Source organism: Ichthyophthirius multifiliis, assembly GCF_000220395.1.
Source record: "Ichthyophthirius multifiliis unplaced genomic scaffold scaff_1120509249393, whole genome shotgun sequence".
Lineage (NCBI taxonomy): Eukaryota > Ciliophora > Oligohymenophorea > Hymenostomatida > Ichthyophthirius > Ichthyophthirius multifiliis.
In genome coordinates, this window is record NW_004087746.1 from 57116 (window position 1) to 76997 (window position 19882).

At 17.1% G+C, this 19882-nt stretch overlaps 4 protein-coding genes across 4 annotated transcripts, besides 17 other annotated features; 2 read left to right on the forward strand and 2 right to left on the reverse strand. All coding sequences in view use genetic code 6, as the record gives it.

Moving 5' to 3' along the window:
- Nucleotides 1–4: 4 nt before the first annotated feature.
- IMG5_000610 (inorganic pyrophosphatase, putative) lies at nt 5–2701 on the reverse strand (the record flags this gene model as incomplete). The annotated part of the gene is made up of 3 exons (XM_004040089.1): nt 5–607; nt 664–2408; nt 2683–2701. The coding sequence occupies 3 exons, from the start codon at nt 2699–2701 to the stop codon at nt 368–370; spliced, it is 2004 nt and encodes a 667-aa protein (XP_004040137.1). The 3' UTR covers nt 5–367.
- Nucleotides 1764–1788: a microsatellite.
- Nucleotides 2538–2633: a microsatellite.
- A 242-nt stretch (nt 2702–2943) lies between the features above and the next one.
- Nucleotides 2944–2986: a microsatellite.
- A 420-nt stretch (nt 2987–3406) lies between these two features.
- Nucleotides 3407–3439: a microsatellite.
- A 178-nt stretch (nt 3440–3617) lies between these two features.
- Nucleotides 3618–3651: a microsatellite.
- Nucleotides 3652–5315: 1664 nt separating this feature from the next.
- Nucleotides 5316–5367: a microsatellite.
- Nucleotides 5335–5375: a microsatellite.
- Nucleotides 5337–5403: a microsatellite.
- Nucleotides 5395–7846, forward strand: IMG5_000620 (hypothetical protein; the record flags this gene model as incomplete). The annotated part of the gene is made up of 11 exons (XM_004040090.1): nt 5395–5563; nt 5610–5761; nt 5808–5989; nt 6209–6489; nt 6537–6613; nt 6661–6744; nt 6791–6914; nt 7068–7320; nt 7375–7516; nt 7571–7714; nt 7757–7846. The coding sequence occupies 11 exons, from the start codon at nt 5395–5397 to the stop codon at nt 7844–7846; spliced, it is 1698 nt and encodes a 565-aa protein (XP_004040138.1).
- Nucleotides 6616–6659: a microsatellite.
- A 96-nt stretch (nt 7847–7942) lies between the features above and the next one.
- Nucleotides 7943–8005: a microsatellite.
- Nucleotides 8006–8222: 217 nt separating this feature from the next.
- Nucleotides 8223–12076, forward strand: IMG5_000630 (PAS domain S-box family protein, putative). The gene is made up of 4 exons (XM_004040091.1): nt 8223–8680; nt 8767–9353; nt 9471–11292; nt 11399–12076. The coding sequence occupies exons 1-4, from the start codon at nt 8620–8622 to the stop codon at nt 11620–11622; spliced, it is 2694 nt and encodes an 897-aa protein (XP_004040139.1). The 5' UTR covers nt 8223–8619; the 3' UTR covers nt 11623–12076.
- Nucleotides 11441–11472: a microsatellite.
- Nucleotides 12077–13776: 1700 nt separating the features above from the next.
- On the reverse strand, nt 13777–14560 carry IMG5_000640 (hypothetical protein; the record flags this gene model as incomplete). The annotated part of the gene is made up of 2 exons (XM_004040092.1): nt 13777–13916; nt 13963–14560. The coding sequence occupies 2 exons, from the start codon at nt 14558–14560 to the stop codon at nt 13777–13779; spliced, it is 738 nt and encodes a 245-aa protein (XP_004040140.1).
- Nucleotides 13920–13961: a microsatellite.
- Nucleotides 13922–13959: a microsatellite.
- A 1830-nt stretch (nt 14561–16390) lies between the features above and the next one.
- Nucleotides 16391–16422: a microsatellite.
- Nucleotides 16423–16684: 262 nt separating this feature from the next.
- Nucleotides 16685–16754: a microsatellite.
- Nucleotides 16694–16764: a microsatellite.
- Nucleotides 16765–18083: 1319 nt separating this feature from the next.
- Nucleotides 18084–18120: a microsatellite.
- The last annotated feature ends 1762 nt before the right edge of the window (nt 18121–19882 follow it).

The following is a 19882-nucleotide window of genomic DNA, read 5'->3' on the forward strand; positions in this document are numbered from 1 at the left end:
TTTTATAAATATGAAAATTATCATTTTAAGATTAAAATATAAATAAAAAAAATAATACACTTATATATATATATAATTTTATATTTAAATATTCAAATAATCAAATTTCTTTAGATGAAAAAAATAAACAACTATTTAATATAATAATCTAAATAAATAACATTTTATTTATTTTTAACTAAATATAAGAGAAAATTTTATTTTATTTTTTTCAGATTAATATAAACTAACCTAATTCAACATCCAGAAGAATAAGGCGCAAAACTACATTATAAAAAAGCAGTTTAATCAAAGAATTTGATAAAAATAAGTGAAAAAATAGCTGACAGTTTAATCAAAATATTCAAAGAAGGTCCTGAAGTGTCTTTCAAAGGGTCTCCAACAGTATCACCAATAACTGCGGCTTTATGTTCATGAGAACCTTTATTCCTAATTTCACCTTAAGAGTTTAAGAATTGACCACTTTCAATATATTTTTTTGCATTATCCCAAGCTCCTCCTGAATTAGCACTTGAAATAGCCATAGAAACACCAGAAACAAGAATTCCAGGTAAAATACCAGCGACAGCAGATGGACCGAAAAGTAAACCAGTAAAGAAGGGGAATCCTTTTTTTATTTATATCAAAAATATATATGTATAAATTAAATATAATGAAAAATACCTATAACAATAGCAGCAGGAGCAAACATCTAATTAATAGAAGAATCAGTTGCAATTTTGATGCAGTTTTTATAATCTGGTAGAACCTATCCAGTAATAATAAGAGGATTTGCTTCTAATTAATTTCTGACCTCTTAAACTATTTAAAGAGCTGCTTTGCCAACTGATTTAATAGTAAGTGCTGAAAAGGCAAAAGGCAACATTGCACCAACAATAAGTCCTGCAAAAGTTAAACCATTACTAATATCTACACCTAAAGTTAAAGGATATTTATTTTCTGGATGCTTAGCTCTACTAATAAAAGCTCCGTATAAAGATAAAGCAACTAAAGCAGCCGAACAAATAGCAAAACCTTTTCCTACTGCAGCAGTTGTATTTCCCGCAGCATCCAAAGCATCAGTTCTTGCTCTTACATTCTCACCCATATGACACATTTCAGCAATACCTCCTGCATTATCACTTACAGGACCATAGGCATCAATAGCTAAGCTTATTGACATAGTTGAAAGCATACCAAGAGCTCCTAAAGATAAGCCAAACATTCCTAAGAGACTATGACATGTAAAAACTGTAGCAGCGAGTAATAAAACAGGAATAAATGTAGACCAATGTCCCAAACTAATCCATAAATAATGTTAGTGGCAGCACCAGTTTCGCAAGATCTAGCAACTTCTTTTACAGGTTAGAAAGAATAAGAAGTATAATAACCAGTTACAATTCCAATAAAAAGACCGGCCCAAAGTCCTGTAACAGTACACCAGAAAGCATGAGAGGGTGATCTTTCGATTCCTGGTATAAATCCATATAGACGATCAGGAAGAGAAATATAACCAGCAAGCCAAAGAGCAGGAGTAGCCAAAATAGTAGATATTAATAATTATAAAAACAAAGTTGAAGAAATAGCATTCATGGATTCATTTTTATTTCCATGAGCCAATAAACTACATATTAAGCAAACAATTATTCCAAAAGCAGAAATCAATAAAGGATAATACATACATTAAGGTTAGTAATAAAAAGCGGGAGATTCTGAAGCAATAACAAGTGCAGCGGTAGTAGCTTCGGCAAAAGAACCAAACAAATCACTTCCCATACCTGCTATATCACCTACATTATCACCTACATTGTCTGCAATAGTGGCTGGGTTATTTGGGGAATCTTCAGGAAGATCCTTTTCTAATTTTCCAACTAAATCAGCTCCAACATCAGCAGCTTTAGTAAAAATACCACCTCCAACTCTTCCAAAAAGAGCTATAGTGGAAGCTCCTAATCCATAACCAGCAATGCATTCATACATTCTAGTATAATCATGATAATCGTCATCAACATACATATTAGTATAAATAGCAATCAAAATAGAAAGAACCAATAGTCCTAAACTAGTCAAAGTAAATCCCATAACACATCCAGCTCTATAAGCAACAGAGAAGGCTAAACTCATTTTATTTGCGGCTTAATAAGCAGTTCTGTAATTAGAAAAAACTGCAACTCTCATTCCTATATATCCACTTAATATTGATGTTAATGCCCCAGTTAAAAAGGCTATTGTAGTCCATAAATGACCTAAGTGGTCTTCAACAGTAAAAAATATTAAAAAAGCTAATAATACTGTGAATATGGATATGTATTTGTACTCTTCAATTAAGAATGTATTTGATCCTTATTCGATATGAGATGCTACTTCTAGAATTCTGTATATGCTTCTGTCAACTATTTAATCCTCGTCATTGTAATTGTTAGAGTTATCTTTATTTTGTTATGATATTCCTCCTATTAATTTCACTTTTGATATCTAAATTGCGTTTATTATTGAATATATTAAACCTAGTAAACAACAAGATAATATTATTAATAGATTTTCTTCTGATGAAAGCATTTTATTTTTATTTTTTATTTTATTTTTTTATTTTAAATATTTTTTTTTTATTTTTTCCTTTTTTAATTTTTATTTATTTATTTATTTTATTTTTTCATTATATGGCTTTTTATATATATTTTTTATTAATTTTTTTAAATTTACATTTTAATTTCTAAAACATTTTTTTTAATTTAATTTTGTAATTATGAATAGTTAAAAATTAATTATTCTTTATTATGTAAATAAATATTAGATTTTTTTTAATTAAGGTTTAAATATGTAACTTTTTTATTATTTTAATTTTTACTATTATGAAAGAAATATGTTAATAGAGTATATAATATTAATTATTATTTTTTTCAAATAAATATTTATGATATACTTAATTTAAAAAAAATAAAACATTTTTTTATTTTTAAATCTAATTAATATAATATATAAATTTTATATATATAAATTATATATAATTTTAATTACTTTATTTTTATTTTTCGCAATTTTATATATGAAACAAAAATTTAAATTCAAATCGTAATAAAATTATTAATTATTAATAATTAATATTCATTAGTATTTTTTATTCAAATATATTGTATTATTTGTTCTTGTTGCTTTTATTTTTTTATAATTTTAGTTTTAAAACTTAATAAATAAAAAATTTATCCATTTTTACAAGCTATTAATATTTATTAATTGAATGAGTATTTTATAAAATAGTAAAAATAAAATATAATTTAAACAAAATGTTTAATAATAATAAAAAGCCTTTAAAAAAATAAATAAATCTTATAAATATTTTATTTAGACTATTGTAATAAAATAATATTTCTATTAATTATTAATATTTTATTTGTAAGTATTTTTATATCATATTTTCTATAATTTTTTTATTAAATAAATTAATTTATAAAAAAATTAAAATAACTAAGAAATATAATATTATTTTATTATAAAAAATAAAAAAATACACAAAGAATTAATATAAAAACAATAAGTGAATATTTTTACTTATATTTTTAAAATAAAATTATTAATCATTATTTATCCTTAACTTTTTCTTCAAAATCTTTTAGTTTTCTTTATGCTTTTTCAGCCCTTTTTTTTAAACATTATTTTTTTGAACTTTATTTTAAAAGCTTTTTTGTCTATTTTAATTAAACTTATTTATTTTTTCTCTCTTTTTTTATATAACCACTATCGATTTTATTTCTATTATATAAAATAAAAAAATAAATTTTAATCTTTTTAGTTTTTATTTTACTAAGATTCAAATTTTTTAAACAAATTTTCGATTTTAAATTATTAATCTTTTATAAAAACTTTATTTTATGGATCTACTGAGTATAAAGCTTTTATAAGATAGTCCTTTTCAGGTATATTTTGTTTATTAAATCCAAGAGGCATATTTTTTTGCTCTCTACTTGTTTAGTTAATTCATTTAATAGCTCGAAGCTACTAAGAATTTAAGTAATAGGAAAAGTTGCAGGAAAATCATCAATTTTAAATGTATATATTTCTCCTTTTAAAGCAGATAGTAAATACTTTTGAGTAATTGAGCATTTTCTATATAAAGGGAGGGCAAGCTTCTTAAAATTAACTAAATAATCATATAATTATCCCTTACTTTAAAGAAAATCAAATATAGGATCTTTATATAAAAAATAAAAATAATAAAGGAATTTTAAATTAATTTTTTTTACCGTCATATTTATTATTATTTTAGGGTTTATTTATATATTTATTTTCTTTTTTTTGACAAACTTTTGTACATTTTTTATTTTATTTTATTTTATTTTTGTTTATTGTTTTCATTTTAAAAATATTTTTAATTAAAAATTTGCAAATAATTTAAAAAAGTTTAAAATATATTTTTATTTAAATAAATATGTATTATTTTTATAAAAAATAAAATTATTAATATTTTATTTTTATAAAAGATATTATTTTTTTTAATATTTTTTTATTAATTATATTTTGTTTTTTTCTTAAATAATTTATAAATATTTTACTTTTTAATATTTCTACTTGTCAAAACTTTAAAAAAATTAATTATATATTTAAAAATTTGATATTATTTTTATAAATAAATACTTAAATGAAGAATTTATTTATTCCATTTTTAATATAAAATATATAAAAGAATTTTTTTTTTTATATAAAAAAATAACAATTTCTAAAAATAAATAATCATAAATTTATATATATAATTATACTTTACTGATTTCAATATTTAATTAAATCTAATAAATAAAAATTAAAAAAAATACATATATTAGAGTTTACTTACTGAAGTAATCATCTAAATATTTTTAATTACTATAATTAAAATTCTGTAAAAAAATAAATGTTTAATAAAAAAATTATATTATAAATTTATATTATATAATATTAATAGCATATAACATTTTTTTCATATTTCTAAATATAAAATCAAATGCTATAAATCAAACATATTAATTCTAAGAGATTTTTTAAAAAAACTAATATATAAATTTAAATAATCTTACAAATAATATATATAAATTTTATATAAACTATTAAACAATATTTAGTATATATTTAGTATATGAAATATAAAATATAGTTTAAAATCTAATTTTCGGTGTAATTAATAGTAAATGATTAAAATATTATATATATTTTTAATATTTTAAAAAATAAAAGAATCTAATCTAAATTTAAACTTTGCACAATAAAAATAATTTAAAAATAAAGTTAATATCTATTATTAGAAATTATATATAAAAAAAGAAATTAAATATAAGTATTTTAGTTTAATAAATAATTAAGTAACAATAAAAAAAGAAACAAATCATTAAAAAAAAAAAAAATTGATAAAAAAAAAAATAATAAAATAAACCAAAAATAAATAAAATGAAAAAAGTTATAGAAAATAAAACAGGTTAAACAGTAAATTAATTAATAGATGATTTAAAACATGAAGATATAAGAAAAAGACAAAACGCTGTAACTAATTTACCTGTTATAGCTAGTTCTTTAGGTCCAGAAAGAACAAGATTAGAATTAATCCCATTTTTAAATGGTAAAAAATAAAAATATATATAATTTACAAAGAAATAAAAAAAAAGAATTAATGGACGACGAAGAAGAAGTATTAACAGTACTTGTAGAAGTACTTTCAAACTTTTTAGATTTTGTTGGAGGAGCTTAGCATGCTTCTATTTTGTTTGCACCAATGGAAGCCTTATGTAAATCGGATGAATAATCAGTCAGGGAAAAAGTATTATTTTTGTTATTTTTTTTGTTAAACAAAAAATATATAATAGGCCTCATCTTCTATAAAAAAATTAATTTAATTAATTGATATTAAAAAAAATGAAGATATGTTAATGAATTTAATTAAAAGACTTAAAGATTCTGATTAATATTTTGCAAAAGCACCTGCATGTGATATTATTCCTTCTTTTTATGCTTCAATATCATCATAATCATAATAAGAACTAAATAAGTATGTTTTAAAAATTATTTCATATATTATTTTTAACATTTCTTATTTTTTTTATGAATTATTATTTCTATATCTATTATGATATATTTTAGTTTTTTTTTCTTTTTTTTTATATTTATTTATCTATTTTTTTATATTAATAAATTAATAAATAAAAGCTATTTTAAATATTTTTTCCTTTTTATTAATATATTTTTTTTTAAAAAATAAAAATAAAAGCATTTACTTAATTTTATCAAAAGATGAAATTTCCATAATAAGAAAATAATCATCCATTAATTTACCAGTAAAACAAAAAAATTATTTATGTATAAAAATACTAAGTTATTAATAGGATTTAATAAAAGTATCTTGTCCTAAAAATGAAGATTTTGTATTACAAATTATTAATAATTTAATTAAAGATGAGTAAGATTTAATTCGTATTTATTTAGTTGATGCATGTGTTTAATATTTGAAAGTTGAACCTAAATTAGTAAAATATAAAAAAAATTATTATAGTCAATTATTTTATTAACTAAATATATTTAGAGAAACACCCCATAAGTTTATTAAATGCTTAAATCTTTATCTGAAGATAGATCTTGGAGAATAAGATATTACTTTTGTGATAAATTAGCAGAAGTAAAATAAACTAAAAAAACAAAAAAAACTAATAACAATAAAAAAAGATTACTAAAGTATTAGGAAAAGTTGAATTTAAGAAATAATTTTTTTAGAATTATATAAGTTATTTAGAAGATTAGGAACCAGAAGTAATAAAAAAATAACTTATTTTTTTAAAAAATAAATAAATAATAGTTAAGAGCAGTAGCAGCATTAAAGTTAGATATAGTAGGAGGAAATATAGAAGTAGATGATATAGTATCTAAATTAATTCCTTTAGTAAAAAAGTTATCAACTGATGGATTAAATTATGTTAGAAGTATTATTAAAAACTATAATAGAAAATTTTTTTTTTTTTTTAAAAAAAAAAAAAAAGATTCATTAGCAAGTAGCTTTTTAGGCTTAAGTTAGTTTTTAGGAAAAACAAATACTAATGATCTTATATTACCTATATTTTTATAATTATTAAAAGATGAAGATAGTGATGTTAGAATTAGCTTATTTAAATAATTAAATTAAATTACTAATGTTCTAGGTATTGACATGCTTTCTTAATCTATTATTCCAGCTTTAACAGATTTAGCTTAAGATAAAAATTGGAGAATCAGATAATCTTCAATTGAAATAATATCTTTTTTTGCAAAAGAGATCGGATAAGAATTTTTAAATGATAAAATACTGAAAATTTTAATGGATTGGTTATAAGATAAAGTATATGCTGTTAGGTATTTTATATACATATTGATTTTTTTTTAAAAAAAATTAACAATAAATAAAAGAGAATCTGCAGTTATATCAGTAAAAAATATACTTTAAAATTTAGGTTCTTCTTGGACTGAAAAAAATGTTATGACAAAAATTTTAAATTTATCAAATTAACCAAATTATTTACATAGAGAAACTGTTATATTCACAATTATGGTATTTATATTATTCTTCTTATTTATTTTTATATTTAATTTTTTTATTTATCAGTAAGTTTTCAAATAACTTAACCAAGATTATATTAACAAAACTATTTTACCAATACTAACATAATTGAGTAAAGATCCTGTTCCTAATATAAGATTTAACGTTGCTAAATCATTAAAAAATTTAGGATCTTCAATAAGAGATAAAGTATTTTTACATATTTAACATTTTTTAAAAAATAATTAATAGGATTATGTCAAAAAAATATTAACTGCATTAAATGAAGATAGTGATGGTGATGTAAAATATTTTGCTAAAATATCTTTAGATTCATTATGATAAACTAACTAAATCTTTATTTTATTTTTAAAAAGTTATATTTATTTATTTATATTTGATAATATATCAGAAAATATTTTATATTATTAATTATAAAATATATAATTTTAATATTTTAAAATAATATTATTTATTATGATTTTAAAATAGATTATAATTAAAATATATTTTATATTCATTTATTTAATTTAAAATATATAAAAATAATTTTTATATTTATGTAATGACTTTTTAGACATAAAAATTTACACAAATTATTTAATTTTATATTAAATAGATTTATAAAATTTATTATCCTTTTAATTAATAACAAACAAACTTTTTTTTATTTTATTATTTTCAAATATATATAAGAAAAAAAATAAAAAAAAAATGCCTTAAAAAATAAAAGATTTATTAATTAAATATTATTAGGGTTATGTTTTTTACTTATTCCATAATTAAAATAGGCCATTCATATTTAGTTTAATTATTATATTTATATAATTTAGCTGGCAAATATCTATGATTTTTAATGTTCAAACAGCCGAAGATATTGAAGGAATTATGAAATATAAATTTATTTAATATTTATTTCTCATTTATAGTTAAAACTTAAATTAAGTAATGTTCTATATTGTCATTTGTATCAATCTATTTATATTAATAATTTTTATACTGTAATAATTACAGTAATATTTAGATATGAAATACGATATGTTTTATATACTTTTTAGATTTGTATTTATAACTTACAATTATGTTTTTTATTTCCTGAAATATTTTATACAATAATGCGATTTCAAAGCGAATATATGTATTCAACTTTGAATATGTCTTTAACCATATTTTATTGTAATTTTAATAAATTTAAATAATGATAATATTTAAAAAAATTAAACAATTATTTAAATTTTTTTTATTTTTTAATTATTTTATAGATACAGTTTTTGTAATTCATGATTAAGATTATTAAATTATATCGCTCGATTTTTTAGGAAAAAGGAAATACTATTTATGGGATATAATTTACTTTATATTTTTATTAGTTCTCTCTTAAACATATTAAATTGAAATAAAATATTTATAATCAACCTTATGTTAATTTTTTTTTATTTTTAATTTATCAAAATTATTTACATGCTAATAATATAACTGTTAATAAATAATGATTTTAAATGTATATTTATAATTATTTTTATTAATGCTTAATACTTATATTTGCATAAGAATATATGTTGGTGATGGCTGCTCTTTTATCATTGCTTTGCTAATTATAGCAACTATTTCATATCGATTCGCAAAACTTTATGAATAATACAATTTTAGGATTTAAAATTAATCATAAAATATAGAGATTAAAACTTAGCCATAGGATTTGGATTTATATTTAAGAATTCTCTTAAGCTTTTAGGATATAGATTATTTATCCTATAGTAATAGATAAGAAGGTTTAATTTTAGAAAATATTACTTTAACTCATATAATAAATTGCCAAAAGCATAATTAATGTTTTTGTGAATAGCATGTAATGATTTTTTTAATTATATAAAAAAAAAAAAATTATAATATACTTTTAAAAATTTTAATTTTTATGTAAAAAATATAAATATATAAATACGAAAAATTTCAAAATTTTATATAGATAAATAATATTTAATAGTTTTAAGAAAACATAATAGGGGAAAAGAGGAGAAGAGCTTTCTTTTGTTAGTTTATAAAACAGACATATGTAGATTTAATAGAAAAGCTTGTAATAAATAAAAAGTCTATTAATGGATTAAATGAGCTAGCATTTAGTTATTTTTACTTCCTTTTATAAGTACATAAACATAAAGCAATAACATTTATAGAAATACTAAGATTTTCAAATAAATTGAATCTTTCCTTAAGAGAGTAATGCTTAGTAAACTATATATGTGAACTTGCAGAAAAATTTTATACATAAAGAGAAGAAAATCATACAGAAATTAAAAAAAAAAAAATAGATAATTTTTATAATTAGAAACATAAAAAATCTGTTTATATAAAAGAAATAAATTAATTGGATTTTAGTCAGGTCCTTTATTTTGATGAAAATTTTTAAGAATTTAAGGATAAATTATATAACACTTTATAATAAAAACAAATTTTTTTAAGCATAATAAATAAAGATTTTATAAATTTATATGAATTATAAAAATAAGGAAAGGATTGTATAAAAAATATAGATAAATTAGAAGAAGAAATACAAAAATTAATAAAAATAAATCCTTTTTGTGAAGAATTAAACTAATTTATTTAAATATTTATAAATTATTTAGGATTTGATATAAGAAAAAATTAATTTAAATTAATTTAATAATCTTAGTACAAAAGGAAAAAATAATAAAGAATAAATACTGACATCTTTACAAAAAACTCATCAATAATATATATAACATTAATAAACAAAGTTGGCTAAATAAGAAAAGTATAGTCGAATTTCCAAAATGTATTAGGTTATAAGCCTGAGGAAATATTAAATAAAGACTTAAGTATATTTATTCCATAAAAAATAAAGCAAAGTCATAAAATAATGATTTAAAATCATATAATAGAAGATTAAGTGACATAATCAAGTTAAAGAAAAAATTATTTACCATTAATAATTGCAGAAAATAAATAAGGATTTGGTGTTCCGTTATCTATATTTATTAAATCCCAAAAAATGACTAATACAATTGAAAATCATAATGATTTTGGACTTATAGCTAATATTAAAAGTATTGAAAATGAATATTTCTATATAATGACATCTTTAAAATCTTTCAAAATTCAATTAATGTCAGAGAATTACTATAAGAAAGTTTTTTGGAGATATTCTTTATAAGAAAATCTAAAAAAAATTTATTTAAATAAAATAATTCCTCTTCTTCATTATTTTCAGATTTATTCTAAAAATGAAAATCCTGTTGTTGGTCATGAAGATATTACGGTTTCTACTCTTGCTTTTTTGCCTAAAGACATTTTTATTTAAGAAAATTAACAAAGGAATTTCCCAAAATTAGAATTTTGTTAAAAAACATAAATTTAAGATTTAGAATAAGCACTTAATAAATATAAAATATAACTTTTTGATATTTATTAAGTCAGATTAAAGTTATATTTAATCTAAAACTAATAATTTTCTTTTAATATAATTGAAATTCAAAGCTTTAAATTAATTTAAAATACATAAGAATAAATATAAAACTTGAAAATTATTTAAAACTAATTATAATAGTTTCTTAATATAAATTTTAAAATTGATAAAAATATTGAATATTTGGAATCGGTCTTAAATACTTAAAATTATTCTGAAAATCAATCTATTATTTCTAATAAAATAATTACTTAAGATAATATATATACTTAAAACACAAGATCTTAACATTTCTAATCTTAATTATCCTAAAATAAAATTACATAAAATGAAAATAATACTAATTCAAACTCATAAAATTTGGGTATGAGTAATTAAGGAACTTTTATATTATAATAAGAAATGCAGATTAATTCATCAGAAAAATTTTAAGAAATTAGTCCGAAAAAAAACTAGAAAAAAATAAATAGATCGCAACTATATTTAGAAACAAAGAATTCTAAATGCTCAGTATAATAAAATAATACATAATAAAATAATACATCATATAATACATTAAGCAATATTTAAACTGTTAAAACTTTTTTTAGAAAAGGGAAACATGGAAGAACTACAAAATAAAAAGATACAGGAATTTTCAAATAAAAATATTTAAAAAATAAAAATCTTTTAGAAGGTGAGAATAATTCTTTGAATTTCTAAAGTTAATATTTTTCAAATAAAGAAGAAGAAGATAATGAAAATATTAATTTACATTTTGATAAATCATCTAATAAAACAAGCCAGAACTAAAATAATAATCATTAAAGAGTTTTTTATATAAAAAAAATTAAATAATATAAAGGTGATAATTGTTTAAGAATATTTAATTATTTTTCTATTATAAATATTATAGCAATAATAATATTCATGATATTTCTAAATTTAAAATCAATAAATGCATTTAAAATTGTAAAAAATAATTTTTAATTTTTAACATTTCCACTTGCAATGAAAACACTAATAAATGAATATTTTAGTTATTTTTATTTAAAATAACTATAATAAAAAGATTTTTTTCCAAGTCTATTTTAATAGTAAGAACTAATTAATTAAAGAATGCTACAAGCTGCATCATAATATTATGATTATGTTTATTATTTTTAGATAAGTGATACTTAAGATAGAATTTATTTCTAATATTTTCTAGATCATTAAATGGAAATTTATATAAACCAAAACATAGCTTAATTAACTACAAAACCTTCAATATTAAAATTAATCTAAAAAAAAAAAAAGATTAGAACTTCTGTTTACCATTCTTTGTTTTTGAATTATTTATATTTTTTTTGCCTGTTTTCAAATAAATATAGAAATGATATGGGATTTGAAATGTTTATATGGGATAACTTCGATATATATTATAACGAACTTATAACGATATAAAACATAATAAATAAAGAATTAGAAGATATTATTCAAGGAGTTATTTATTAACAATAATAATTTATGATTTTGAACATTTTTTTTTCATTTTTATTCTCGTTTTCTATACTCTTAATATATTTATAAAAATAAATTAAAAAAGAAGAAATTTTAAAACTTTTTTCTACTATATAACCTTCTTAATTATAAAATAATATATTGCCAATTAGCTAAATTTTAAAAAAAAGTTAATCAAATACTTTAGATTTTTCTAAAAGCTTTAATAAAAATTTTAAAAAGAAAACTATTTCTGATAACACTAAAATACCTAAGATTAAGTAAATTGTCTTAATTTATTGTTTTGTTATTTTTTCTATTCTTATTATTTTACCGATTATTAATTTTGAGTTATATAAGTAATTATTCGAAGAACTCTAAAAAACTTCTATTGTTATAAGTAATTATTTTAACCAAAATATTTAAAATAAATAATTATAAAAAAAATAGAACAACTTTATGATTTAAAATCAAATATATTATCTGTAATCGCAATAAATTATAAATATTTAAATTATAGAATAGCTCCTGAATAAACAAATTATGATGTTTAAGGAACATATTAATTTTTTACTCAATCAGTTGAAATATCTTCTATAAGACTTTAATAATTATATAATATTTTTACTTTTGCCCAATCTTATAAAAAATATGATTAAGATATTTGGAATGAATTTTTTTATTAAATTATGAAAGGAAACATTTGCTAAGTATTATAAAAATAATAATAATTTTAAGTTTCTTAAATAATGAATTTAATTACATAATGTCCTTTAATAAAAAATGGTGTTTTACAAAAAGGTTTAATTTTATCAATAAAAGAATTACTTGAAACTTTCTATGAATTTAGCTAATTCTATGATATTTAAGACATGACTAAGTTTAATGAATACATTTTAAAATTTGATAAATCCACTAAAATAATTGAGATTGAAAATTTGGGATACTATATTAACTATATTATTAAAGGTTTAAAATTATTCTTTTTTAAAACAATTGATGATTAAATATCATATATTATTGATTTCTAATATATATTTTAATATTGTTAAATATTTATTCTTATTTTTTTTGCGTACTTAAATTTAATTAAATATCAAAAGTTTGCTTAAAAAGATATTAGATAAACTAAGTATTTACTAACTTTATTATAAATTGAAACTATAATAGATAATACCTATATAAAATCTTATTTTCTAAAATAATGAATATGTTATGATTATTATATATATAGTTTGTTTATTTTTTATAATATATCAAAACATATTGTTTAATTAATTCTCTAGTTTTATAAAATTAAAGAAATTATAATATTTATGTAAAATAAATTTAAAATTACAAATATTCCCTAAAACATACAAAAATATATATATTAAATTTTTATTTTTCATTCCAAATTCATTTTATTATCATTAACCACTATATTATCACCATCAATAGCTTTAAGTATTTCAGGAGAAATTAATTAATGATATTATCTTTTTACTAATACTTTCAATTATTTCTTTTAATCATCATTCAAATGTCCTTTAAAAATAATAATAATAAAAATAAATAAAATAATAAATAATACCACTATAAAATTCACAAAACTTTAGAAGCATTTAATGCCAAACAACAGGTAAAGCCTTAGTTTCTTCAATTAACTGAATAAAATATTAGAACAAACCTTCAACAACTCTATTAGGAAGAGCATATTTTTTTTCAATAAGAGTTTTCATCACAATACATGCAGGTCCACTAAATCCCATATAACAAAGTCTTAATAAACAAGCAGATGAATGCATTACAGGGACAGTCATTTTATTTAATAAACTGCAAACAATTTAAGCTTCTTTAACTGTAGTTTCAGGATCATTTAATAAAGGGAAAATAATTCCTTTGAACCATGCAGCAGGTTTATATATAGCTTTCTTTAAAGCTTAATAATAATGTGCATTTAGTTTTTTGTTTTTTTTAATATCTTTTTTTAATGCAGGTAAAAGAACTGTTTAATAATAAATCTTAGCTCTATGTCCATCTAAATTTGAAGAAAATACTCGAACTGAAGCTTCTACTGCTTATGGTGTCCATTCTGAAGGTTTTGTTAATTCTAATACTTTTTCCCATTACTCTAAACTAGGAATTATAATAAATGCCCTGGCTAATTTTCCACTTCTGTAATGAGACATTAATTTTGCAATACTTTTTATAATTTTTATATTTATTTTATTTTTTATTTTTACTCTTAATAAACTATTTTTATTTTAGGATTTTTTAATATATCTTCAGCATATTCATCCTATTTCTTCTTTTCTAGTTTTTAAGCTATGTTATTACCTATTTCATCTGTTATGTTTTCAAATAAATCTTCATTTTATTATTGAACATTTTTAGTGTTTAATAAAGGAAACTACTTTAATATATCTTCATCTTCTTGTGATATTTATAACTTTTTATTAATTTTATGAATATTTTTTTTTTTTTTTTACATTTTATGGTAAAACGAAAAATCCTTAATTATCAAATTATTCAATTTATTCATTATCTTATTCATTTTATTTTTATTTTTTTTCATTTAAATATCTTTCTTTTTACTTTTTCTATCTTTTTAATTGAGATTCTTTCAAAATTAATTTTTTCTCTTATTTCAACTATCCAGTTAGGCTTATTTTTTTAAGTTTAATACTACTTTTTTATCCTTTTTTAGTTTGTAATTATTTAATTCCTTTTTAAGTCTTATGATTATATTTAGCTTTTTTATTTTCTTTTTATAAACCCATATTTTTAATTTTATCCAAATTTAATTTTTATACTTATATAAATATGTTTTAGCAAAATAAATATTGAAAAAACATATAAACAAAATTAAAAAATATAAAATAAATAGTATTAGAATATTTTAATCAATTTTTAATATATTATTTTTTTAATTTCTAAAATTAATGATTAACTTTTTATTTTATATATTATATTAGTTTATTAGTATTTTTACTATAAATAAATATATAAACATAATTATTATTAAGTAATTTATTTATATTTTTTTATTAATTTCAGAATTTTCAATTTTATTTTTTATTATAAAGTTGTATTTGTTTCATATAAATATTAATTTTAATTTTTCTAAATAGTTGTTATATTCTATTTGTATTATATAATAAAAAATTAACTATTTAATTTTAAAATGAAATTAAAATAATCCGAGTTACAGAAACTTTTTTTAATTACTTTTTATTTTATATTTTGAACTTTATATAATTCATCAAAAAATCCATAAATTACTTTTTATTTTTTTTTAAATAAAAAATATTTAGTATTTTTTGTTTGTTTTAATATTATTATATTATTAAATATATAAATTCTAGAAAAAACAAGAAATAAATGAGGATGAATCGGAAGAAAAAAAAAGATAAAAAATAAATAATAAATTGATTAATATAAAGAAAAAATTATATAAAATATAATGAATTAATCAATATGAATCCCGACTATAATAAAATTACTGAAATAAATAAAAAAACAGAAATGGAAAATGAAAGAGTATAAAAAGCTATTAATTCAATTAAAGATATTTAAGATTTAAAAGTGAAGAAATAAAAAAATTAAAAAGATCTAAAACTGGTTCTGGGAGAAAGGGATATTTTAGGAACTTAATTGATAAAAAGAAATTAAGAATAAAATATATTAGAGGAAAAAATAAAACTTTAACTTAATAATATTTCTAAAAGTGAAATTTATTATAAAGAAAAATAAGATAAACTTTCTAATTTAAAGAATATATATTCTTCTCCTATAAATGAACTAAAAGCTAGCGAGGAATACATTTTGTGTATTTAAGATTATAAGAATGAAATAAATTCTTTGTAAAAATATGTATAGGAGAACAAACAAAAATAAAAGCAATATAAGATAAATTAGATAATCTTTTAAATGTAAATTGATGAAGAATATTAGAAGAAAAGTTAAGAGAAAATTATTAAAATTTAGGGCCTACAAAGAAAACTAATAGCAAAAACTAAAGAAGTATAATAAAAAGAGAATATAATAAAAAAATAGAAAATTATTTATGAAAAGGAAAAATATATTAACCAAATAACATAGATAAGAAATAGATTAATAATTAGTATAATATGAAGTAAATCTTAAAGAAAATAAATGTAAAATAAATAAAAAGATATGAGAATTAAAAATGCAAGAGAATAAAATATACTAATATTGCTTATCTTTATAATAAGTTTAGAATTTTTAATAAAAAAAATATAAAAAAAAAATTATTAATATTTTAAAATAAATTATAAATAAAAAAAATAAACATTATTAAAATTATTATTATAATTATTATTATTAATATTAATATTATAATTATTATTATTATTATTATTATTATTTTTATATATAGTTTTTTATAGATTTATATATTACTCTTTATTTATTTAATTTAAATATATATTATTTTTGTATTTTATATTTTTTTTTTAAACAAAAATAAATAACAATAAAAAGATATATATTTTTATATTTATAAAAATGATATTTTATATTTTAATTTTTTTAATTTATATTTTCACAATAATAATATTTTATAAAAAAATATATATTTATACTATATTTATAATGAATTTTAATATCATATAAAATTAAAATCTTAAACTAAATTAGAAATAAGAAATATTATAATTAAATTTGCATTAAAATATTGATTAAAGTAATTGACTTAATATTTTTTTAAAATAAAAATATTTTTTTAAATACATTAAAAAAGTTATTTTAGACAAATTCGGAAAAAATATTTAGAATTTGTATGATTATCTAGTTAATTATAAAAGATATGTTCTTCCAAATTTTAATTCAAGTGCTATTACCGAAAAATACTTAATGGGGATTTTAAAAGGAGAATTTTATAGTATTACTTAAGATGAATTTCCTATAAATGTCCCAAAACTTAATTAAAAGTTTACAAGATATACTTTATTAGATGAATTTTGCAAATAAGTTTAAAGTAAAATAAATATTCCTGTTGGTTTTGATGAAATAAATATTCCGGACAAAAATTACCTTATAAAAGCATTATACTCAATAGATCCATAAAATAAGGCCTTTAAAAATGATTAAAAGCTATATGCTTTTAATATATTGAGTTAAAAATTTACACCTGAGTATAAAAAATTAAGCAAATATTATTATTGTTTTTTTAATATATATATACAAAAGATAATTAGCTGATATTTATATATAGAAATCAAAATAAAAAAAATTTAGAAGATTTAGATTAGTTAATAAAAAATTATAAAAAATAGAAATTTAGGAAATTAATAAAAAAAAATTCAGAGATAAAATTAAAAAAAAAATTATTGAAATTAAAATCAGAAAGAGCTTAAAAAAGGCTTAAAGATTTAGAAGAATAAATGTATTTAAAGTTTTGATATTAAAATAAATTCTTAATAGAAATTTATTTTATAATAATTATGTATTCTTAAAAAAATATAATAAAAATAAATAATAATATAAATTTTTAAATTTAATTTAATTATTTTTAATATTAAATAAAATTATATTAATGTATTTAATACTTAAAAAATTTTATTTATTTAAATTTATAATATACTTTTTAATTTATTTATTTAATTTAAAAAATAAAATAAAAGCTTATTAAAATAATTTTCAAAATTAAAAATAAAAATTATGCTATATTATATTAAAAAATATTATGTTTTAAAATAAAAATATTTATTAAAATGAAATAATATTTCAGATAAATAAATAGTATAAAATAATTGATAGAATATATTATAAAAGATTAATTTAATTAATATATATTTGTAAAAAATTATTAAAAGTAATAACAAATTTTACTATTATATAAATAATATATTTTAAAATATTAAAATGGCTATAAAATAACAATTAATATTAACTTTTTTGATTGAAGTATTTCATTTATGTTCTTTAGTGATCTTTATCAAATGAATAGTAAGAAAATATACATATAAAATAATAAATAAAATTTATATTTTTAATTAAATAAGATGAGAATTAAAAAATTTTTTTAAAAATAAATAAATATAATTGATTTTATTTTGATTAGTAGAAAAGTTTTTTTACTTATAATATAAAATGTACACTTAATAATGCATTTTAATTGTCTAAAGTATTTTTTTAAAAGAATTATTACAAACTTTAGATAAATATTTAAAATTTCTAAAACATATTCAAACTTTTAGATTATTTTAAATAAGTAAAAATAAATTAAATTAAATATTTATATTAAATAATTAATAGAATAATCAAAATGTAAATAAAAAAGCCAAAGAAATGTAAATATAGTTTATGAAATTACAATAGAAAATAATAATTTAAAAAAAAATTAAAATATCATATTAACTATAATCTTAAACATATGAAACGATAAAATACATATATTAAATATTTGATATTAATATAAAAAAACTTGAAGAATGCTTAATATAAATTAAAAGCAAAATAATATATTGTAATGATTAATATTTTTATAATAAATATATATTTTATTAAGTTTTTGTAACAAGTATACTATTATTCTTTAGTTCAACTAATATTTATAATTAAAATTTTGTTTTTATATATAAAAATAAAATAAAATAAAACTGATATAATGAATTTATATATATAAAATACTAATAAAATTTAAAATTAAATAATATATGAATGATTAAATAATAATAAAAATAGCATGAAAATTCAAATATTTTTAATATTTAATGATTGAATATATTTAAGAGTTTATATATTTTTAATTATAAGCTAAAGTAACAATAAAGTGAAATTTAATAAATAATAAATAATATAAATTTAATTTTTAAGGCTAAGGCTATGAAAACTTTATAAAATTGAATAAAAATAAATTTTATTTTAAAATAATTAGAATTTTTTAATCAATAATATAAATAATAATTACAATTTAAGAATCTTCTTATAAACAACCAATATAAGCAAAAAAAAAAATATAAATGTACTATAATAATTAAATAAATTCTTAAAATACTTTTGAATAAAATAATTTGTTTAAAATAAATGAATATGAATTAAATGGTTAAAATTTAGAAAATACATTAAACATATTTTATATAATGTCTTATATTATTGAAAAAAAGTAATAAATAAATACTAAGCTAAGTACCCTTTGAAGATTATATTATTTTTTAAATCTAAAATTTAAAAATCGGATGTTATTCCTTTTTTAAATACTTAAAGATTTCTTATTAATAATATATATTATAAAAAAAAAAAAAATTAAAAGTGAAGAAAATAATTTATTAATAAAATAAAATACAAATACACAATAAAAAAAAAATAATATATATATATTATATAAATCAATATAATTAAATATTATTTTACTTAATAATATTTCTATAAAAATCAATATCTTATAAAGCTTTATTTAAATGTTCTTTATTTTTGATTGATAAATTTTTATAATATTCAATCTCCTCATTCAATTTATATTGTTCATTTTTCATTTCATCAATAGT